The sequence below is a fragment of the Hippoglossus hippoglossus genome, chromosome 5 (assembly GCF_009819705.1).
Source record: "Hippoglossus hippoglossus isolate fHipHip1 chromosome 5, fHipHip1.pri, whole genome shotgun sequence".
Classification (NCBI taxonomy): domain Eukaryota; kingdom Metazoa; phylum Chordata; class Actinopteri; order Pleuronectiformes; family Pleuronectidae; genus Hippoglossus; species Hippoglossus hippoglossus.
Window position 1 is genome coordinate 17,039,470 of NC_047155.1, and position 24,083 is coordinate 17,063,552.

Sequence of the window (24,083 nt, forward strand, 5' to 3'; positions counted from 1 at the left end):
ACATTATACAATCCAACAGAAAAGAAAATACTTTATAGTAACGATATTTTATTGCTGATTAACTACCACGGTCCAGATTGTAGAATATAAAGTATAGATTAAAAAAATGTCCACCTCAGATTCTCGAGTCTGTTTAACCAGGAACCAAAGTACAGCCTGTGTTTCTGGACGGGAACATTTAGTGGCTGGTACACTTCAGAAGCAGCTAGTATGCTAGATTAGCTTGAGCAAACCTCTCTACCGTACGATTGTTTTGTCGTTGCCATCGCTTGTTTTTACGTCAACAAATAGGTACGTCGTGTTTGAATCTTTTTCAAGTGTCTATAACTCATGTCTATGTTTGTATAATGAAGCCATTTATTGTACAATAGGAGGAAGCAGTGTTAGCATTGACGTTAGCATACATGACAGGGGCGGGGCTTGCGTTCAGAGCTACTGTCAGGCTAATAGCTAATGAGATGAAACTTAAACTAAAATGAGGTCATATTTCTAAGCGGACTTCCGCACTACAAGGGTTCAATGTCCGCTCAGTCTGTGCTGCTCATCGGACCGTAGCAGTCACTGTCTGTAGTGCATCATCACCATCACTGTGCTCCTCTGTTTGTCAGCGCTCAGTGATGGACGACACGGAGCAGACCAAAGACAGCACGGACCGCTCCGACCTGGTTTCTGAGGACGGTAAGAACAGCAAGTCGGTGCTGTGCCAGCGCTGCGGGTCTAAAGTGCTGTGCCCGGGGATGGCTGTGTTTGCAGAGAAAGAGGTATGATGTAACACACGTGCTTTGCTAGGGCCCTTTTCTCATGAGCACAGTCCGAATTGTTCAGGTGAATAAAACCCATTCATCTTCCCTCACGACACCCCCACCCCCCCCGGGGTTGTGTGGGTTCAGCTCCTCTTTTTACTCAATACGTTCTAACGTCTTCTGATGATACAGTCGTAGTATCCCTGTCAAGTGATTCCCACAACCCCAGTCCGCACCCAGTGAGTGATTATAATGCTCTTCAGATTAACCCAGTGGAAACAGAAGAGATTGTATTTGGCTCACCTTCTGACTCTCATAAAGTATCTCCTTATAAATACTTGGGTGTCATGATTCACCATCTCTTATCATGGAAAGATCACATCGAACCTGTCTGCAAAAAGACAAAGCAAAGAATCTGTTTCCTCCGCCGCCCGAGGTCTTTTGGGGCAAGCAGACAAATTCTTGTTTAGTTTTTTTACGTATGTGATTAGGAGTGTTTTGCAGTACTGTAATGGTTCATGGTACGAGTCTCTGTCCACTACTTTGAAATCAAAGCTGCTCAGCCCAATTTAAAATCTGCTCAAAGATTCTAGGCCAACCTCTGGAGAAAATCTATGAATCAGCTTGCCATAGTAACATACTAAGATTGGCCAACAACATTGTTTCTGATCCCAATCATGTCCTGAACAGTGAATATAGATTGTTACCATCCAACCGGAGATACAAGGTTCCACGATTAAATATGGAACTTAATCCCAGATCAAATGTACGTTGAAGGAGTGTCATCTTCCTTGTTTTATAATGTTAAATGTTTGTTGTGTTGTCTTTTGCGTTTACTTCTTGTGATATTGATGTTATGATAAATGTATGATTTTTTTTGCTTCTAGGCTTGATTTTTTTCTGCCTGCAATGTTGTAAATGGAGCTGCTATATGACACAAAACAAATTTCAGATGCGTTCTGACATGGTAGTATTATTATCATCATCATCATCATTATATGTCACTTTGTATCAGTGGGCTGTAGACAGTGACCTTCAAGCTCAGGAAAGTACTGCATAATTAGTATTAAATGTGTCTGATAGAAGCCCAGTTCCAAGGTGCATCACAGGGAAACAAAACCAGTGGTGAAAACATGCAAATAGACTGGTTCCTTTTTAACTTGAGAGATCAACAGGGTACAAAACCTAAAACACTGATATGTAGTGTGGAGCAAGGTAGTTTAGAGCTCAAACGTAGGTGCAAGTTTGACGTGGACTGTTTTTTGTCTCTTGATTGATCATATGCAACTAAAACATTTGTATCAGACTTAGATACATGGGAAACGTCTCATGTACATACTAGCCAAAAAAACCGAAAAGGAAATGCACACCTGTATTCGAGCTCTGTTAAGTGTTCTTATGTTAACAGGCTGTGTTTTCTCCCACCAGCTGTTCCTCCCCTCGATGCGGAAAAAGAGTGGCCTCAGTACCACAGATGGCTCAGTGGATGGGGACACTCTCACCACCCACTGGTTCGTGGACGACATGTACACTTTTGAGAACGTGGGCTTCACTAACGACGTGGGGAGAATTAAGTATCTCATCTGTGCGGATTGTGAGATTGGACCAATCGGCTGGCACTGTTTGGATGACAAGAAAAGTTTCTACGTCGCTGTGGAAAGGGTGAATCATGCGTAGTGTTAATGCTGATATGATCCCACAAGAACTTTTTTGTTTTTAAATGTGTTGGCAGGCTGTGCAACTTTTTTGTGGATTTACACTCTGAGTTGACTCCGAGCAACGTAACACATCACACACACTCACACAGCGACAACAATGTGACCATTCCGCTCTAATAAAATCATTTTTTGGGAAGGTGTTGATGTCGTCCCCCAGCTGTTTCCTGCAGAATGCCAGTTTCTTTTTCTCAGTGTCTTTTAATCTCATCTCATCAGTCATGTTGATGGAATTGAGATATCTGTGTGGAGTCTGTTTACAAGAGTTAGTGCTCAATAATGTGTGGAATAGTTGTGTGTTAGTGTTGCTTGTAAATGATCTGGGAACATCCTCTACCACTGAATCAAACAACAAGCAGGAAGGCAAAAAGGTACATATACATAAAGACGTATACAGTATACATATTCATGACAGACATTTAAAGGCAACACTATCTGCTATGGAACCAGTCAGTTACTAAACCACCAGCTGCTTTTTGGGGTCTTGTTGTTAGTGGGAGTCTAATCAGCAGACAGACTGTTCAGTTATTTACACATATCAACATTCATTAAACTGCATTAAAAAAGTTGTGTCCTGAAACATTTAGTCAATCAGCAGTAAATGAGACATATTTCTGATAACTGATTTAACCTATAAGAAGATTAAAAAGGAAACTTTGTTAAGTTATGGCGTCTCAAATAATGAGGATTTGTTAATGTCCGTTATTTAACATTGTAAATGAAATATACCTTTGGATTTTGGACTGTGCATCTAACAAAACAAACAGTCTAAATACGACTGGTGGATGATCCTGGAAACTTGTGACTTCATTGTTTTTTTTTACCTTAAATAAGTGAATTGGTTACTATTTTAATAGATTATTCAATTCTGTAACTAATAAATTGATGAATCCCTATACAGTTACTCATTGTTTTAAAGTGTCCAGTCTGTGATAGTGTGTATTTGCCCTAAAGAAACAGGGAGTTGATTCCATGCTAACATCAACACTTGAGATTCAGTTTGCTGCCTTTCTTTTTGTTTAGAAGGCTGTGGCTACAGGAGCTATTTGCCCTGAAACTAGTTAGTGAAACATTTTCAGTTTTGAACTGTTTTGTTGGAGCATATGCATAGTCTTGCAACTCTCAAGTGCTGAAAGAAACAAGCGCAAACCCTGTTACAAATTGCTCAGTGTACAACAGGCAACAGTAGTCTGCTATTCAGTCATGCAGGAAAATGAATGTCACAGGATTTAGGGCTTAGCCAGATAACTTTATTTACTGAATTTGAACTTGAACTTGATCAAATCTAACCTGTTAACCCTAAAATGTGTCAGATCACAGTAGTGTGGACAGGCCATAATAATAAAGAGATGTAGATAGTGTTTGATGAAAAACCATAAATATACTATAAAGGGCACAAACGGTAGCCGTAAACAGTAAAAGACATTTACACGAAAAGAGCAGCATCAACCACACAGCACCACATTACTGTGGCTGCGCTCACTGAAGAAATATGTCGTATGAAAACAGTTCAATATTTGTGCAAGAGAGACAGTGTGTGTGAAAGGAGGGGGATAAATTAGGTAAACTAAACGTTTATAATCTCCACACCTTCAGTATTTTGTGATGAATTTGCTGTATGATCCGGTCCATTGTTATTTTGTGTGCTGTGAAAAGCTCCTCCCACACCGAGCCAGTGACAGTGGTGCTGTAGTCAGCTGAGTGAGGGTGGTGGAGCTGTGTGCTTCTCTTTGTGTGTTTTACAGAATAACAAACCATCACACTTCTCGAGTGTTATTTTTGGAATATTTTTTTAAAGGACAGTAGGAAATTTGTAATAACACTAGTCACACATTTGTTTTATTCTTTTAAGGGATTGTATCAAGTTTGTGAGATCTAATTGCTGGTGATTAAGAAAACTTGACATTATTGAGGTAATAAAAGGACAGAGCTAATCATGTGCTGGCTATGCAAAGGATGTGCAGAATTATTTTGTACATATTGATTAAAAAGTTCAAAAAATGACTCAATCACTTGGAACAATTGAACAGGAGGCAAGTGGTTATATAACAAACACAGAACAGGGACATGTAAACCCGTCTCACGTAGAGTGAAACAAGTGAGGTGGTAAATCCTGCCTGTGACAGGGGAAATCTATGAGATTGTGTCAAATATTAATATATATTATTAATTAAATGTTGTCAAATTTACAGTATATAATCATACATTTACAGTCTGATTCTCCAGGCGCTTGTTGCTTCTCTCTGAATGCAATACAAATACAACAGAACAACAACAACAACAAAGTTTAACAAAGTCAAATCATTTTATTTATATATATATATTTTTTTTACAATTATTTATATCAGAAATCACAAAATACACCGAAGATATTTTATGATAACCCTTAAGTGCCTCCACTATATATATATATATATATATATATATATATATATATATATATATTATATGAGTCGAAACAAAAATGAATGTAAAATGCTACTTGACTGTTTGGTGGAGAAAAACATCCATGAGGTGAGGATTGTAGTTGTTTATGGTTGGAAGACTATTTAGCAAGTGACGTAATGCACATCGACATGATTAAACGCGTGGTTTTGCCAGAAAACACGTTTAAAACATGTACATGTTCTGTTCTATAGACGCTATAGCCGCTTTACGCATGATGCTTTCAGGGGCTGGTTCGGTATAAACGAATTAAAAGGTTTCTTATGAAAACATAAACAGTCCAACTCTCACCATGTGACTGCGGTCTCCACCAATCAACGAGCTCCTCTAGACCATTTAAAAACGAAGTGCCGGTCGGCGCGTAGAGATCTGCAGGGTGTGCTCGATTAGGGTCACCCGACGTCCCGTCAGGCGCGTCTATTATGTCGACACAGCCGGGCGGGGCCGATCCAACTCATTCTTCCGTTTGTTAAGCGACGGATTTGCGGGCGAAGGGGTGAGAGGAATCAAGCTCACCCAGCAGGGAGCGATCATCTGTGAGGAAACCACGGAACCAATAAGCTTTATAATCCCCCAACTACAGAGTTATATAGTCACAAAGTGTTTGCTGCTATTTGTTTTTAAATGGGATTATAATGACGTTTAAGGCGTTCTGCTGCTCTAAAGCAGCCCCGCAGGTATTTTAACTCCTCTGACAGATATGGACACGCACCACTTGTGCCTGTTAAATATGTTTGTGGATAGTTATAAACACAATCAGTGTTAAAAGGTGCAACCCTGATGTTCAATGTGATGCAGCAGCGTCCCAGCAGCGATCAAAAGTGTGGCCTCATTCGTTTTGTGGGTGTCTACTTTCTGGGGCGGAGGAGCACGCTCCCTGGCTGTCACGCTCTCGTCTCCAACTCGATAATTCGTCCGTGGGCTCATTGAAGTGGAGCGTGGACATGAACTGAGCGATCTGTCCCCACGACGACAGCAACAACAATAACAATAAAAAAAACATCCAGCGGGAGCCACAACAAAGATGCGACCATGACTCAGCCGCAGCAAAATGAGTTCATTCCTCCCCCGGAGTGCCCAGTCTTTGAGCCCAGCTGGGAGGAATTCGCCGACCCGTTTGCGTACATCAACAAAATACGACCCATCGCAGAGAAAACTGGCATCTGCAAAGTCCGCCCGCCGCCGGTGAGTGGTCCCAACAGTATTCACCGGCAACCCAAGTGGATAGTTTCCTTGCTTCGGTCGCGTGTGGCCGTGGCTAGCTGTTGTTTTTTTAATAGCAGGCAAAGTTGTGTGTTTTTAGACAGGTTTTTCAACATGGCGGATTGCGGCTGCGAGTTGAATTGTCAGCCCGAGCCTGCGAGAGTGTTGCGTTTGTTTAACAGCCGCTACCCAGGAACTCTCAGACTCCGTCCATTCAGGAGGAAACTCGTGTCCCGGTCAAGTTTTGTCCCGTTTTACACACTGTCGAACGTGACCCTGTGTTTAAAGTCACCTTTGGCGACATTTTCCTGAAATCTAAATCCAGTCGCTGAACTTTGCACAAATATGACACGGATTGTTTACATTAGCGCAGAAATAACCGCTTCCTGGAGTCTGCGCACGGTTTCGACCCGTGGAGATAGAAACTAGAATGTCGTCTTTTCTTTTCAAACAGTTAAAATGTCGTGGCTAAACTTCACCATCGGGATTTGACAGGTTTAGCCAGTGTGAGGTAATCGAGCCAGGGTTAATTAGGCCTGTTTAAAGCCGCGGTTGTGTGACATAAACGGGGGATAACGTTACCTACGTGCTCGCTGACCAACTGTCTATGGAGAAATGGGGTCGCACGATCGACGTCGTCTTTAATGGACACTGTCTCTTTTTATTATTATTGTGTATCTTTGAATGCACTTAAACCCGCTTTTAGTCTTCGTCGTTGACGTCCTCAGTTTGTTAGCAAAGCCTTTCAGGCTCCCACTACAACGTAATGGCGTTATTATGAAAACAACTTGTGAAAACCATTGGCTGTCTTTTATAGTATTTTATTACTCTCATTGGACGATCCTGTCTCTAATCCACATCTTAGGTCGTAGTGGTAACATTTTTTATAATAACTAGAAATCTCTCAGCACAGTAAAGAAGATGAAATAATTTCATGAACGTCCACCTAGCTACTTAAAAAGATAGGAATTTAATCTTGCATTGACCTTATTTCGGATGCACTGTGGGAGAGGAGGGCGTTCAAGGGTGTGTCCAAGCCTCCACGCAAATTAGATAAAGGACACATTCTGCCTAAATAAATGATACCATGGCTGACGACTAATGTGATTTCTGCCAGATGTATCCCCGAAAAGAAAAAAGACGTGAAGGGTCCTGGGTGAATTGTTTTCTTGGATCTGCATCAGATAACATGAGACTCATCTGAAAGCAGAAGTCAGGAAGCTGTGAAAGCCTATTTTGCATGTTCTACCAGGAAGGGAAGGGGTATGAGCGACTGAATTGTTGTTTATTTTTAAAAATGGTGGACGAGGGACTGATCTCAGGGTTTGCTGGTGCACAGGCCGAAAACACACAGCTCATGTAAACAAAAGAATGTGTAGAATAGATGCTGCTTGTTTAGGTTTTTCCTGGTGTGTAACCGAAGGGACTGACTTGTTCCTGAATTGCTTTTACTAGATTTTCACCACACTTCAATGCATAAGACATTTTGTTGATTTCATCATTTTTAAATATATTAAGAGGTACAAGAGGTCGTGGCCCACTATTCTGCAAGACCTTCAAATATACTGGCTTCTTTATGATCGCAATGTGCATTTTATTTCTTACATACATATACCATACCATATGTTCTTTCTTACATACCATATGTTCAAGAAGCAACAGGTCAACAAATAAGTGCAAATACAATACCTATTCATCGGGTGTAAACTAGTATGTAAAATACGTGCAAATAGGAGAACTCCACTATTTCGCCTACTGTGTATACGCACCACTATCTGCAGTCTTGTGTCATGCACCATCAGTTTCTATTGAACATTCAGACCAAAATTTGGCTCTAGGGTGATGTGTGAGCCAAACAGACCAATAAACAATCTCAAATCGGAGCTCTTCTGAGTGGAAAGCCAGGACAATGGTGGACATCCCGGGGGCTTGTATGGCAAAGGCACACATTGCATACTCGTAAGATAGGATGTGACCTGATATCTCTTTTTCTTTGTCGCCATTTTTTCTCTTCTTTGTCGCTCATGTAAATGGTTAAAAAGGTTTGTGTTTTAAAGAGGAAGGGGATGTTGCCCCACAACCTGTTTTTGATCAGTGGTTTCTGGGTGCACAGTGTACTCATCGTTTCCTCCAGGGTTTTGCATGGTTTACATATTGACTGTAAGTGTTTATTAGTACGCAAATTATTCCTTGCCATGTTATGGCTGTTATCGTGGGTATCGTCTCACCACTCATATTTGTCAGTTTGTACAAGAGGAAACGCCTCTTAAGTCTAGACCAAAATTATGCTTCTAATTCTAAACGGTTGTGGTCAGACCTTTGCTCTGGGAATGGTCAGAAAACCCAGTCCGGTTCCATATGTTTCAAAGGCATTGTTTTTCTGTGGTCGGACATTTGTGAGTCTAATCCAGCATCGTCTACATATTGATAAGGTGCTGTTAATGCAGATATTGTTGTCCCTGTTCTGACTATTACTTTCAACCCAGGAAGTAAAAAGTCTGTCTAGACCCAGTAAGTCTAGTATTTTCTTAAATTTTGCATTTCTATTGCTATTCCCACTGTAACAGGTGGTCATTTATACAGATAACTCTGACTATACTTCCACAAATGAACCATTTGTAGATGAAGATCCATTGGGATTGTTAATTTTTGAATTGGATCCAGATCTGTAGCCTAATTTCCAGGCACAGTTCAGTCAAGTCACATGAGCCGTACATAACTTGCATGCACATTTAGCTCATTGCTTTTGATAGCAGTCTAGTTTCAGAGGGAGTTTGGTTCCAAGATGAGAAAATGATAATTTTAGTGCAAAACTAAGATATTATAAAATTTTGTATTTGTCCAATTTGCTATGATTCAACTGCAAAAAGATTGTATGTATCTACACAACTAATTGGGAAATAAAAAATACTTTGATCTTTTAATCAAGTATAAAATTAGAATGACGTATAAGATTTGAAAAAAAAAACTGGAAAACATTTTTTTACCAATGCAAAAATCTGTTTTGTTATCTTTGATGCACTTAGGTAACATTTTTTCTCAGAAAGCCTTAACACTGAGATGACCCCAGAATCAAGCCATTAAAGAAAACATAACCATCCACCTGGTACGACAGGTGTAGTTATACATGCATGAAACTCATCTCGGAGATTAAAATGTTTCTGTCTGTTCTACATGACTCAGGGATTTCATGAATATTTGTAGAAATAACTGGATGATTTCAGCCGTGCATGTTCAGAGTTTTAGTCTAAGTAACACACAACAGCTCTTACGCCAACAAGTAACAATACATTCATGTCAGTATATGACAGTGTTGACCGTTATCAGCCATATCTTTCTAAGATAATACACTTTCTACCAAACTCAAAGTCAAAATTTCACACTTTGTTGTCGTCTTTCTTTGTAATAGTCTCACTCATGTGAAATCAGCAGCACTGTGGTGTCTCATTATTAAACCTTCAGAGTTCTCCAGTCTGGCAGGAAGTTGTGTGGTCTAGCATGAGCAGGTTTGTTTTCATTGAGTGTGCAAGTGCATCAATATCAGGCATGTTGGTGTTTAGTCTGTAAGTAAGAGTAGTTAAGTAGTTACGCTGCTATTGTAAACACCATCACACAGGCCTGGATAAATCTGATGGTCTCCTATCTTCTTTTTTTTGTTGAATCATATCTTGGTGATTCTTCTGTGGTTTGATAATAAACACATTTTATTCAAATGTTTTGACAAACTTTGTAAGTTTTAAATTGTAATATTGGATTCAAACAACATTTTGATTTGTTTATTTATTTAGCATGTAGTTTTGCTCTTGCCAAACATCCATACATAATATATGTAGCCTATATGTGTTAATCAAAATGTTACCTATTATACATCTCACCAAAAAGCATGTGTTGTTGTGTGGATCAGCCAAACCCAAAATAATTGCCCTCAGCTATTTGAATGTTGGCACATGAGATGGTTTCCTGTAGGCTTGGCTTTATCAACAGGCTCTGGGTTTTACTTGAAGAACTGCAGGTTACTGGCTGATCAGACCCGGTGTGCAGACTGAATTTGTGTTTAGATTGTTCCTCCTTGTCGACTCAAACCAGCAAAAAAAAAGAGATAGTAAAATGCTTTAAAACATGTGGTCATTTATAAAGAGAATTTTGTCTATTTCCATGAATGAACCGTTTGTTTCTCCACTATCGATGAACCACTGTGGTAATGGATTTTTGAATTGGATCCAGATCTGAAGCCTAATTTCTAGACACAGCTGAGTCAAGTCACATGATCCCTTCACACACGCAATGGCTTCCTGTAGGCTTGGCTTTGACAAGTTTTACCTGAAGAACCGCAGGTTACTGGCTGATCAGACCCGGTGTGCAGACTGGATTTATTTTTAAAATTGTACTCCTTGTTGAGCCAAACCAGGCCAGTTAAGAGGGTCAGATGGTAAAATGCTTTCAAAATACATATAAGTTTTGAGTATCAACATTCAAAAGGTCTTTATTTCCTCTGATTTTGCTGTTTATTTGTTATGGAGAACTTAGATTGCGTAGGTTTTATGTATTAAAGAAAAAACCACAGCAATCTGAATGGTTTAATGTTTGTTCATTGAGATAGTGTTTTATAAGATCAATGCCACATACACTGTCCAACCTTTGGCCATCTAGCTTTGCTCAGAGCTACAGTTCATGGGATATTTACTTATAGTCATTACTTCCGGCTTGTATTTGCATATTGTTCACATGGGGTGTGGTAGTACCCAACATATTATTACAGACTGACAAATCAAAAACAAAATGACCTTTTATTGTCTCATGTTTTAGTATGATCATCAAAGTTTTAGCCTCCTTTGCTTTAAAAAGTGTTTGTTTTTATTCACTCAGGATTGGCAGCCGCCTTTTGCCTGTGATGTTGACAGACTGAAGTTCACACCACGGATACAAAGGCTCAATGAATTGGAGGTTCGTTCATTTATCATGCATCTATTGAAGATACAGAAAATCTATTAAGTGTAAATGCTGCATTCAGTAAGAATTACAAATTATTGGACTTTTTTCTATGTTATTGTCTTTTGTTCTTATGTAAAACCTTTGTTTGATCCTGTTTTTAGGCTCAGACCAGAGTTAAGCTCAACTTCCTGGATCAAATGGCAAAATTCTGGGAGCTTCAAGGATGCACTCTGAAAATTCCTCATGTGGAAAGAAAGATCTTGGATCTTTATCAGCTGAATAAGGTATGTGCAAATTCTAGTTTCATAATTGTGAGGCGAGGAAGAGGACCACATACAATTCACAATGAAATTATACATTTGTGTGATCATTTACACATGTGACTGATGTAATACTGAACTTATGGTATCTGTTTGTCCATAGTTGGTGAATGAAGAGGGAGGTTTTGATGCAGTCTGCAGAGAGCGACGCTGGACTAGGATATCCGTCAAGATGGGCTTTGCGCCGGGCAAGGCAATTGGCTCTCATCTGCGAGCGCACTATGAGCGGATCCTCTACCCATATAACCTGTTCCATACTGGAACCAATCTGCCTGTACGTCACATATGTTTTCTTTTCCCAGCTGAGCAGTAGTAGCTAGACATGTTCACAGCCTGTTCACAGTTAAGTGGATGTTTTCTGGAAGAATTCATAGTTCACTCTAGGTCCTTTTCAAGGAATTCAGTATATTATTATGAATCCAAGGGTAGTACTGACTTTCTCTGCCAGCTCGGTACACACAGGATTGTTATAATTGACAGAAGTTTAAGTTTAATAGAGGAAATGTTGAATGACCTTACCTGAGATCCTTCATTGTTCCTTCACTCTTCAGTCATTCCAAGCATTAAAGCACTGATCAAAAGCAACAAAATATTACAAAAAGGTGAAACACCATCTTCAGAGGATGGTTGTAATAATATGGTCACTGTACAACCACTACAATACCTGTGCAAGCCAACAAGCATCAAAAATACAACATCTATCTAGAAAGTCTACAGAAATGTACTCTTTCAAGGTACTTGATGGCTCTTGTGCAACATGTACAGTATTTAATCCAGTACAAACATTTCTGAGTTCATCTTTTCGAGGAGTAAGGTCCTTATTTAGATCAAATTTCAGGGAACAAATGTGGCTGGTTTTTAACCTGACTAGTTCAGTCTTTAATAAGGTGTCCCTACTTCTTTCCGTAGAAGGCCACCTTGACCAATGACACTAAAGATAAGGAGTACACCCCTCATGACCTGCCGCAGCGCCAGTCTGTCCAGCCTCAGGAGACCTGCAGCATTGCTCGCCGAGCGAAACGAATGAGATCTGAAGTGAGTCGATCAATCGTTCTCAGTATTTCTGATATTGTCACACCAATCATATAAGCCATATATTTCCACATTAGTCATCTGCTATACTAGTGACTTGTTTATATGTTCAACTCTTACCTTTTCTCTCTGGCACTCACTGTGATTCTGACAGAGAGGTTGTTTTAAAACGGAACCTGGTGAAGATTGTGAGAATCGTCCCAATCTCAGGAGGAGGATGGGAACATTTGCTGTCAAACCAGAGCGTGGTGAGGACAAAGACAGCCAGTGCTGATTGGTTTATCAAGGCAACATCAATGTTGTGATTGGTTAAAATGAGTGATACTCTAAGAGAATCTTAAATCTTGGATTGAGCCTTTATCTATCTTTCAGTGAGAATGGCGATCACACAGGTGAAAAAGGAGCCCATTGAACATGAGGATCCAACAGAATATGAAGAAACTTTATTAAAACCGATCATCAAACCTCCCCAGAATAAAGTAAGTTTATTCTATGCTACTGAAATTATAATTAACATCACCATGATTCTAATACTGTAGAAATAAAAAGAATGGATGATCCTTACCCTCTGCTGTCAGTTATATGTATGAAATAAGATTTCACATCATAGAACAAAGGCAGAACCGCTGTTCTGTGTTCTCAGGTGGACCAGTACATGTGCCAGGTATGTGGCAGTGGGACCGCTGAGGAACGCCTGCTGTTGTGTGACGGCTGTGATGACAGCTACCACATTTTCTGTCTGATCCCTCCCCTCCACGATGTTCCCAAAGGCGACTGGAGATGTCCCAAGTGCCTGGCTCAGGTGAGTTTCCAAAGCTCCACCCCGCAGGGAGCTAAACCCTGAAAGAGCAGCTTAATTGGAAGCCAAGACTAGAAGCTCCCGTCTGATATCCACAAACATAAAAGAGAAGCAAGAAGTTTGTGTTTTTACTTCATATTCCATATTTTCTCTCGCAGGAATGTGGCAAACCTCCTGTCGCTTTTGGCTTCGAGCAGGCCGGCAGGAGCTACACCCTCCAGGCCTTTGGAGACATGGCCGACTCCTTCAAGTCGGACTATTTCAACATGCCAGTTCATGTGAGTTTGCAACACCCATTGACTGATATTGTTAATTGATATCCAATTAGTTTCCATTTGACACATAATCATGTGTCATCGTTTCCAACATCTTTTGTCTTTTTTGCGATGCACTAATTTCAGTAAAAGTAGCCGTTGTTCAACATTTATTAGCTCCAAAAGCAATATGATCAGTTTATTTTAACTCGCCATTATTTGAAATATGCACACAGTGGCAAAGAAACCCCAGAGCCAACTAGGGTTATGGTGGTGTAATTGCACAGTGGCACAGACACACATGCGTAAACCTGAGTTTAGCAGAAAAGACGAAAACTAACATGGCAGAGATATGACTTCAGGGCATGATTGGTAAAGATAATATTATATAACCCCAAAGATGACATCTCCAGCACAGTGGAAATAAAAATCTCTTTCTTAGCTTTCGTTTCGATGTTTCAGTTTTACTGTATTTACTGCATTTTGCACCAAATATCAACATGCACCGAATATTCCAGTACATGAAAATGATCTATTTTTATCCAAGAAAAGCTTTCCCGAGACAAGATGCAGAAATTGGCAGATTTTGAAAGGGAAACAATCTTGTTCTTTTATTTGGTTTTATGACTTTGGTCTGGAACAAAGGAATGCTTTGATAACACTTGGAAAACACTACCAGCAAGAGTCCTGTTTGTCTTATCAAATACTGGAGGGGGTGGGTGGGTGTAGCCAGACAAACAGACCTTGTGTATTACAAGTCAAAGAAAGACAATTTTTATCCAGCCAAATTCGTCAAAACAAAAAAAGAAGCTGTTCTTTATATTAGTCCAAAAAAAATCCAAGCTCAAATTCATACGTGTGTATCAGTTCTTCTAAGTTCGTGTCGTCAATATATTTGTTTTAATTGTGTTCAATACAGAGCTTTTTGTGTGTGTGTGTTTTTTTTTTTTTAGATGGTTCCCACAGAGCTGGTGGAGAAAGAGTTCTGGCGTCTCGTCAGCACCATCGAGGATGACGTCACCGTGGAGTACGGAGCAGATATTGCCTCCAAGGAGTTTGGGAGTGGTTTCCCTGTGAGGAACAGCCATTTTGAGCTCTCTCCTGAGGACGAGGTATAAACCGTTGTCCTGGTGATGTTGTTTGTTACACTTGTGTACTGTCAAAATTCATTTTGGTGTTAATTAGATGTTTTTCAGCGTTACTGAAAACTGTAAGGTGTTAACTTGTGTCGCCTTAAAATCTAGATATAAATTAGTGATCATGATCATACAACAATTATTGAAGAATAAAAACATGTCCGAATAAATATTTGTTAAAATGCAAAAATAAAAACTGAAATTCTCAGTTCTCAGAGGATTTGGGCTTTTGTCCTCATATCTCTCAGGACTTCCTACACCAGTGTACTTTCTTTGACCTGGGAATTAAGACACATGAACATCACGGATATTGTGTTTTCAGATATGATGCGTTTTCAGTTTACAGGGCTGGTTTTGAGTGTTGAGTTGTGTCTCTCACCTGCAGCATTACCTGACCAGTGGCTGGAACCTGAACAACATGCCGGTGCTGGACAGCTCGGTGCTGACTCACATTACAGCCGACATCTGTGGGATGAAGTTACCATGGCTGTATGTGGGAATGTGCTTCTCCTCCTTCTGCTGGCATATTGAGGACCACTGGAGCTACTCCATAAACTATCTGCACTGGTAAAGTGCCCTCATTTAACTTCATAATGAATCAATAATAGTGATTTTAAAGATTGTTTTGTTACACCAGGAACAGATTATTTCACCTGGTCAGAAAATTTGATTTGTTTCTGAAATATCCCAAAATCTAAATGCACTGTTTACACAGCATGGCGGGTGGGTCAGAACTGATATAACCTTCTTCTACTGGAGTTTACTGAAGATGTTTGACCATATGTGTAGGGGGGAGCCAAAGACGTGGTACGGGGTCCCTGGTTACGCTGCAGAGCACCTCGAGTCTGTCATGAAGAAACTGGCCCCTGAGCTGTTTGAGTCCCAGCCAGATCTTCTTCACCAGCTGGTCACCATCATGAATCCCAACACACTGATGAACAACGGCGTCCCGGTAATAAGCTCAACCTCACAACCATTCAACCTTTATTTCTTTTAAAAATAAGTGGGATGAAGTTCAAAAAACAGGGACTAAAACGTACAACTTGTGATTTTGCTGTCCTTACTCTTCATTAGATCTATCGCACCAACCAGTGTGCAGGCGAATTCGTCATCACCTTTCCCAGAGCTTACCACAGTGGATTCAACCAGGGTTTCAACTTTGCTGAAGCCGTCAACTTCTGTACAATGGATTGGGTAAGAAGATGATTCATCATCTGTTTGCACATCACTAGCCATGTTTTTGTTTTAATATATATAATTATATATTATATATATATAATAATTGAATACCCCTCGTATCAGACGATTATACTCTGATAAATACGCAATTATAAATACTATGTTCCATTTCTGCTGATAGATCCTACTAAATCGTATACACTGGATCCTTAACATTAAAATATGCTATAATATATCAATTCATAGAAGAAAATAAAAATGAAGAAAAGACATACAGCATATACAAAACAATTAATTTATGGAGTGGGAAAATTTTACTTGAAGGAACAGGTATTTATTATTATCAATGTTGTTACTATATATTTTTTCTGCTGCCTTAGGGACTTACCTTTGTGTTTTCTGACAGATGCCCATTGGCCGTAACTGTGTGGAACACTATCGCCAGCTGAGCAGGTACTGTGTCTTCTCACATGACGAGATGGTTTGTAACATGGCCTATAAAGCAATCACGATGGATGTGGACCTGGCGTCAGCAGTGCAAAAGGAGATGACGCTCATGCTCCAAGAAGAAGAACAACTAAGACAGAAGATTAAAAAAATGGTGAGCAGCTCTTGTCTGAAGGGCCTGTTGTTTTTATTCATATATATGAGTAAAGGGTTAAACTGGTGGCATCATGTAGCTTCTGTATAGAAAACTTAATTTAAAAACACATTTTGAAGATATTAATCATAGTAGATCCAAAGATGTCGTTTAGGAGCCAACACAGCTGTCACATTTAGCTCCTCTGTCTCCACCTCAGCTCTAACATCTGTGAACCTGTTTCCCCAGGGTGTGGTGCAATCAAAGCAAGTTGATTATGAGGTGCTCCCAGACGAGGAGCGGCAGTGCACAAAGTGTCGGACCACCTGCTACCTGTCTGGCATCACATGCGCTTGTAGTCCCGGCAAGATGGTTTGTCTGTACCACACCCACCATCTCTGCTCGTGTCCTCGCAGCAACCTCACACTCCAGTGAGTCTTCACTCAGCACATCAACATAACAAACACTCACTTCCTGTTTTTTTGGTTTTTTTTGTGTTGCATCACTTTTTCTTAAATTTCATAAAAGCAACTTGTTTTTCAACTTTGAATATAATAAAAAATGCTTACTTCATTTATCACTGCTACTTTATATTTTCGAGCATAATTCATTAATATAACATCTCACAAAATGTGTGAGGGTTTCGCCCACATGTAGGGAAATTATGCAAATTCAGCATTTTTTGTCAACAATTAAATATTTTGGTCAGAGAGCAAATAAAATGTGCATTTTCTGAGGCAGTGACTAATATCTTATCTTAAAAAGCTCAATTTCCTAGAAATGATATATAATATAATGTAATCTTTTAAAAAATCATATGCTTGCATGTTGCTGAGGTGAGACAATGAAACTATCAGTGTTACATAAACAACCAAGATCTTGGGTTTTGTGGTGGTAGTTGTAGTTTCATGGTCCGTCCTCTATGAAAAGAAGCCGTTCAATGTAAAAGTGCCTGCCTTGTGCACAATTTCTCATCCAATTTCACACCCTAGGTTCATTTAGAAAGAATGAGTATTTACATTTTACTTTAATAAACCTAGGAAAATTCAATAATCATAATAGCATATTCATTGTCTTGCATTGTTTTTTCCTAGTTACAAGTTTACAATGGATGAGTTGTACCCCATGATGGCATCAGTGAAGGTGCGTGCAGAGTCGTATAAAGACTGGGTCTGTAGTGTTCGGGAGATCCTGGAGAACAAAGGAAACAAGAAAAAAGGTTAGTTGGAAACTCTAAAATGTCCAGGGTACTACAACAGTGTTATCACAAATCCGCCTTGTCCTTTTTTATTATTGAGATACTCATTAGTACACAGTCAGCTTTCATCGCTGTTTTATATAACGTAACCCTATAAGTAAAGCAGGCTGTTGACACATTATTTCATATTAAAAGGTACACGTTTTTCCGAAAAGGATCAAAACCGCTTATTACTTTATTCCACCCCTGTCATTTGAGTGACATGTAAACATCGACTGACCGTCTGTGTGTTTATTTTTCTGAAAACGTATTACTAGGTTTGGAAGAGCTTCATAGTTTGGTGGAACAGGTGGAGACAAAGGTGTTCCCACTCACCAGCTCCCTGGATCAGCTCCGCACCGTCGCCACAGAGGCGGATAAAGTTGCTGCGATGGCACAACAGCTTCTCAATGGAAAGAGACAGACGAGGTAGAACAAATAAAAACGATTTGAAATGTTTGATTGCATCGATAGGAGTCAAAGTCAGACCATAACACAAATATTCAATCTATAAAAATCTGCTTCATTGATTCTAACCTACAGCAGATTTTGCTAGATGCTAAATCAGTATTGCGATATTGTCACCTCTCGTTTGTTGAACACAAGTGACATCTTTCCAGTGTGTTTTAATGTGAGCTGGCTCCCATTAATCTTAATTACTGTTATTGACTCTGTTGTCGTACTATAGGTGTTAGCAGGGCTCATTTACTGGTAGTGTTTTCTATTTAACCTGCCAGACAAATGTGGCTACATGCTTGACTTATTTTCAAGGGGCCAACTTCATAGTTTTAAGTGAAAAAAGTATTATTATTCTTATTATTGTTACTATTTATGTAATTGTGATATCTGCCCTTTATTGGTCTGTTGAGCATTTTTCCTCTGTTGTAGGTATCGTTCTGGAGGAGGAAAATCTCAAAACCAGAACGAATTGACTGTGGATGAGCTGAGGTCTTTCGTCCGACAGTTGGACAACCTGCCGTGTACAATCCGACAGGGTCCGTTACTGAAGGTCAGTGAGCTTTGATTTGAATAGTTACTGTGTGTATGTGTATATATATATATATATATATATTTTTTTTTCTAAATAACAGACATTTGAATATCATAAAGATTTTAATTTTGGGTAACAAGCAGTGTTTCCAATTTAAGTGAGTGAGTGAAGTTATTCAAATATTGTGTTGTCCAATAAGTCAAATGCTGGTACTGAATGCTTACTCCTTATGACCTCCAGGACCTATTGACCCGGGTGGATGACTTCCAGCAGCGCAGTGAATGTCTCCTCTCTGACGAGACTCCTAGCCCACTGGAGCTGCAGGACCTGCTGGATGTGAGTCTGGGCCTGGACGTGGAGCTACCCCAGCTGCCCCTGCTGAGGGAGAGACTGGAGCAGGCTCGCTGGCTGGAGGCCGTGCAGCAGGCCAGCAGCTGGCCCGACAACCTCTGTCTGGACACCATGAGAAGGCTGATAGACCAGGGCGTGGGTCTGGCCCCTCACAGCTCCGTGGAGAGAGCCATGGCTCGTCTGCAGGAGCTGCTGACGGTGTCGGAGCAGTGGGAGGAGAAGGCTCTCAGCCTCATCGAGGCTAGGTGAGGACGCAAAGCCGCAATGGACCTGTAATGTTTACCTCTTCCATCCCTCAGTTTCTATAGCTTCATTTTACTTTTTAGTTAATCCTGTAGCTGGGTTTTTGGTGAGGAAATTGGACTGGTTGGTAACATGACCTGGTTACAAATCAGATACGGCTGCTTCTTCGTGAAGTAGTTTTTGTTCCTGGTGTTCAGTGTGTAAGTTGAATTCCCAATAGATTGAGCTAAAGCCTTTTTCATGTGAACGAGTCTTATAAACTCGCAGTGTCAGGGACAAAAGTTGAATAAGTTTCAGCATTGAAAATAAATAACCAAACATAGTCGAATTACAAAAATAACTAATTGTTGTGTGAAACCGGCTTAAACTCCAGACAGTGCAGAGTGAAATGTGCCATGTCTGCAGAGCCGGATCATAGTGGATAAAGAGGATCATGCTGTGGTTCTAGTGCTTAACCCATTAATGGCTCCACAGAGAGGACGCACTGTAGAGCACCAGACTCGAGCTCTTCAAATGATCTGATATTTGATCTTTCTATACAATTGTGGAAATAAATGCATTTCTCTTACTAAAATATCAGTTTGTACTGTTCTGTCTTGTTCTGTATTTAACTGATGGTGGTTATTCCTATATAAACCGAAGGTGTTAAAACTTGTTTCACTTCACAGGCCATGTCACAGCTTAGAAACTCTTGACGCTGCTCTACAAGAAGTAGACAACATCCCTGCTTATCTGCCCAACTGTCTGCAGCTGAAGGACGTCGTCACCAAGGCCAAGAAGTGGCTGCATGAGGCTGAAGCTCTCCAGGTAAAATAAATCTCCGCTATACTGAAGGATTTAACACTTGGCCAGAGATGGTGATGCTTGGATTGTTTATTTTGGGTTGCTGTGCTTGTAGCTCGGGGGACGTATTCCTGTGCTGGACAGCCTCTCTGAGCTGGTTCTCATAGCGGAGGGCATCCCAGTGAGGCTCAACCCACTGAGTCGTTTGGAGGCCCTGGTCAGTGACGTTCAGGCCTGGAAGGAAAGCGCAGCAAAGACATTCCTACTGAAAAACTCCCCTTTCTCTCTCCTTGAGGTAAACAGAGATATTGCTTGGTGAGAGTAATTTAAAATCATCTTGCCTGCTAGGACCGTCAGGTGATGTGTGTTTGCTTTTGTGTTTTCAGGTGCTTTGCCCAAGATGTGACGTAGGGGCCGGACATCAGAGGTCAAGATCTAAAAAATCTAAAGAGCCTCCACAGATAAATAAAAAAGCTTCAGCAAAACTGGAGTCTCTGTGTGACGTAGAGAGAGCGCTTTCTGAGAGCAAGGACTCCGCCTCTGCTGTGAGTGATTGTGTATTTTCAATTTCCACAACAACAATATTTGTACAACTTGACCCTGTAACAAATAGTGTAATCAGAGCTGCCAAAATGGTGAAATTATTAACAAATTAAGGATTATTACTTGTTAAATATACAAAAAACAAAAAGATACAGACTGAAAGTGCCTCACAAAGTGATCAGTAAAGCATGATTGATTTTTGAGTTGTTTGTGCTGATGTTTGTTTTGATAGGTCAAAATAATTACAGTAATTAGTCATGACATATGATGACCATGTCAATTGATAAAGGAGAGTGGTTTTTAAATTAGATTTAATAGATGTAATTTTCCCTCCTCACAGATGACCACGCTCGCTGAGGTCCGTCAGAGGGAGATGGAGATCTTGTTGGCGTTGAGGACTTCGAATGAATCCAAGCTTCTTCCTGCTGAAAGCTGCTCCACGCTCAGTGTTTGTGTTTGCCAGAAGGCCCCTTCAGGTGCCATGGTGCAGTGTGAGCTCTGTCGAGACGTTTTCCACTGTGGCTGTGTGGAAGCGGCCGTCGACCTAGAGTACGGAGAAGCCTGGCTTTGCCCTCTTTGCCAGCGGTCGAGAAAACCACCTCTGGACAAGGTCCTGCCGCTGCTGGCTTCACTGCAGAGGATCCGGGTGCGACTTCCAGAGGGAGACGCTCTTCGCTTCCTCATCGAGAGGACGGTGCAGTGGCAGCATAGAGTACAGCAGGCATGCACAGAGGGAGTTCTGGAGAAAGTGTCAAAGATGGTCAGTGGAATCATAGGGTTGAAAAGATAAGCCTCTTGACTGTTGTTATCTTAACATAATTATATGATTTGTTTGCTTTGTTGGTGTCATTAGCTGGATGGGATTAAAGACACAGCGGATTGTTTTTATTGTTTCAGGTGAAAGCTGGACCCAGAATATCTTCACATCTGACTCAGGAAATAAATGGTTCATCTTTTTATACAGAGCACCAGTCTGTTCCGCTCCAGGGTCAGTGTTTAAAGCTTTTACACACTTCTCATCTACACACATCACACTTATACATTCAGTCTGTTCATTTCACCCTCTGAACGCCTGTATCACGTTTGTCACAGGACTTGGTCATGAGCTGGATGAGCTGATGGTGGAGGGCTTCCTGCTGCAGGTCACTCTGCCTGAGACCGAGCAGCTGTACAGATACCTGCTGTATAAACTGGCGCCCCCATCCTCACACAGCTCCCCCAGTGGGAAGCACACAGAACAGGACCAGCAGTCTCAGAGAGGGAGCCCCCATCACAACAAGGTGATGATGATTAAAACCAAGATCATTGATTCTGGAGCACATTCACGATAACACTTGTATTCGCTATTTTTGGTATATATTTATTGTAATAATTACGTCTCGATGCAGAATGGAGGCTCCGGTCTCAAAAAGGAGTCGGTGAACGCTCAGAGCAAAAGGACCAAGCGACGTAAGGAAAGCTCCGACTCTCAGCACAGTGAGACTGCCAAGAAGTGTCGCAAGAAGAAATTCAAGAAAAGCAAAGAGAGGAGTGAAGAGACCAAGAGGACAAGTTCTCCTTCACACACAATGTCTGACCCTGACCCTGCTCCATCAGACTCTGACGAGGATTACTCACTGTGTGCTGCACCATGGTGCAGAGAGCCAGAGGGGGACGAGGTTCGTTTTAGATCATTCTTTTATATGAACATGCAGCACTTACCTGATCTGAATGTAAACTGACGGATGTTATTGTTGATCAAATTTCACGTAAACAAGATCCAATACTTTATCAACATTGATTGGAATTTGGTCTCTTGAGCTCACACGAGCAAAATACACGCACTCAAAGTGAATGATAGATTATGAAACGCGAATAAAATCTGAGCCCTTAAGAAAAACAGAATAATAAATCCTAAAACCAATCTTAAAGCAAACTGGAATGACCGAGTCGAGTTTGTACCTCAGCCAAGGCCCAACAGTCTCCTTTTTGAAATTGCATTTAAATTCATTAGATCCAGAATTCTATTTGGATCAGCACCAAAATGAACACTCTCACAAACATTGGTCCCCCTAAACATGGCGTTTTCATCAAGATCTAAGAATTATTCTCTGAGTGTTTTTTTTTTTTTTTTTTTAAAGTAACCCTGCTAAACAACAAAAACATAACCTCAGTGGAGGTAATAAAACAAATGTGAAAATAAATACTGTGTTGATCAATGAGAGTGACGCAGCAGCACATCTAGAAAACCAAATGTTCTGTATTTCAGGTGAACTGGGTCCAGTGTGACGGCAGCTGTAACCAGTGGTTCCACCAGGTCTGCGTGGGACTTTCTGCTGAGCGAGCAGAGAGCGACGACTATATTTGTATAAGCTGCACACAGCCAGACTACAAAAGAGGAGAATGAAGACCAAAAAGTGACTTTTGAAGGATCAGCAGTTTTGTTGCCGCAGCACTTAAGTGCACACCTGAACTCTGTGTGCCCTGTGCCCCCCCCCCACTCACACCCCCCACCTTTCCCTTCTGGCTTGCCCTTAGTGAACATGGTGCTATTTACTTTTTTCCCAGAGTTACAAAAGACTTCTGTCACTGTTTTCATCACGTGGCTGGTTTTTCAGCTAATCAACTAATCCTTTCTGAAACTTTCCGAGATCTGATGCAGACGTACAAAAATGGCAAAATGTTTCCAGAACCAACAGCACAGGGATATTTTTTCAGCCAAAACGGGGAAAAAAGTCAATTGGACATCACATTTTAAAACATTTTCCTTTTTTACATGCATCTGAACAATGTGAAACTTATCTTTCTCTTGTAGAGTAAATATTATTTATCTAAGCAATAACTGAACTGATTAATTGCAGTTCAGTTTTCCGCTGAGCTATATTTGTGCTTAGACATTCTCTGACAGGAAGCCCTCTTGAAGCTAAAATCCTGATGAATTCACTTTTTGAATCCTATGATCTTACTCGGTTCAGTTAACATTTTTTAACAAATCAGAAACAAGAGCGGCGACGACTGCACGTCTGAGCTTGTCGATCCAACATGTGCAAAGGTTTGCACCCGAATATTTGCCCACATCCCTTAAACATAACAACTGACTTTGAGCTGAAGTCAGGATTCCCTTGTGCGCTGTCTGCGGGAGAGAGAACATGAGCCTTGGATCTGGAGTTCCTGGACCTTGATGTTCACAGAGTGAGAATGAACTGTCCGACGTCAATGGAATGTACATTTTGTTTTAGGGTGGATTTTCCCTTTATATGGTTTAGGATGAAAATATCGTGTTGGACTTAGATTTAACACCGACTGTGTGATTTATTTGCCACGGGTATATGACCTTTTTCTGCTCCTTTTGGGTAAATAATATAATTCATATGTTGCAGTTTGCATTATAAAATAAAAAAAAATGTTTGTTCCCATATGCCTGGACTTGTCCATCCTTTTAGTGCTGAACAGCAGAGGAGTAAATCTCCTCTTCCGTCGTCTTGGCTCAGCCTCACAGATGGGGTGAGGAGTTGCTGCTCCATCACGTCGCAAGCAGCAAGTTAAGGTGGTTTCACACATCTTATCGGGATGCCTCCTGGGCACCTTCCATTGGAGGATTTCAGGGCTCATCCAACA

The 24,083-nt window shown here is 40.6% G+C and overlaps 2 protein-coding genes across 3 annotated transcripts; both read left to right on the forward strand.

The window, feature by feature from the left end:
* The first annotated feature begins 156 nt into the window (after nt 1–156).
* Nucleotides 157–3,353, forward strand: rabif (RAB interacting factor). Its single transcript, XM_034586272.1, has 3 exons — nt 157–291; nt 609–761; nt 2,172–3,353. Exons 2-3 carry the CDS (start codon nt 618–620, stop codon nt 2,418–2,420), a joined length of 393 nt encoding a protein of 130 aa, XP_034442163.1. The 5' UTR covers nt 157–291; nt 609–617; the 3' UTR covers nt 2,421–3,353.
* A 2,433-nt stretch (nt 3,354–5,786) lies between these two features.
* Nucleotides 5,787–23,553, forward strand: kdm5ba (lysine (K)-specific demethylase 5Ba). Of its 2 annotated transcripts, none has more exons than XM_034584880.1 (27): nt 5,787–6,088; nt 10,973–11,050; nt 11,200–11,322; nt 11,462–11,632; nt 12,271–12,393; nt 12,545–12,638; nt 12,763–12,869; nt 13,034–13,192; nt 13,348–13,467; nt 14,397–14,555; nt 14,965–15,146; nt 15,369–15,531; nt 15,654–15,773; nt 16,165–16,359; nt 16,588–16,769; nt 17,433–17,557; nt 17,854–18,004; nt 18,464–18,584; nt 18,807–19,162; nt 19,829–19,967; nt 20,059–20,238; nt 20,330–20,488; nt 20,827–21,246; nt 21,384–21,474; nt 21,579–21,766; nt 21,875–22,144; nt 22,735–23,553. In XM_034584880.1, the coding sequence occupies exons 1-27, from the start codon at nt 5,936–5,938 to the stop codon at nt 22,870–22,872; spliced, it is 4,467 nt and encodes a 1,488-aa protein (XP_034440771.1). In that variant the 5' UTR covers nt 5,787–5,935; the 3' UTR covers nt 22,873–23,553. The 2 variants fall into 2 exon arrangements, with proteins under 2 accessions (XP_034440771.1, XP_034440770.1); XM_034584879.1 differs by having other exon boundaries at nt 5,788–6,088; nt 12,268–12,393.
* Nucleotides 23,554–24,083: the final 530 nt, after the last annotated feature.

What these genes read in the sequence shown, in the direction of transcription:
- kdm5ba (XM_034584879.1), top strand. Translation starts at nt 5,936, where the DNA reads ATGACTCAGCCGCAGCAAAATGAGTTCATTCCTCCCCCGGAGTGCCCA. An exon ending in CGAAACGAATGAGATCTGAA is followed by an intron (nt 12,394 to 12,544) that starts GTGAGTCGATCA and finishes TGATTCTGACAG; the next exon opens with AGAGGTTGTTTTAAAACGGA. An exon ending in CTCAGCCTCATCGAGGCTAG is followed by an intron (nt 19,163 to 19,828) that starts GTGAGGACGCAA and finishes TTCACTTCACAG; the next exon opens with GCCATGTCACAGCTTAGAAA.
- rabif (XM_034586272.1), top strand. Translation starts at nt 618, where the DNA reads ATGGACGACACGGAGCAGACCAAAGACAGCACGGACCGCTCCGACCTG. An exon ending in CTGTGTTTGCAGAGAAAGAG is followed by an intron (nt 762 to 2,171) that starts GTATGATGTAAC and finishes TTCTCCCACCAG; the next exon opens with CTGTTCCTCCCCTCGATGCG.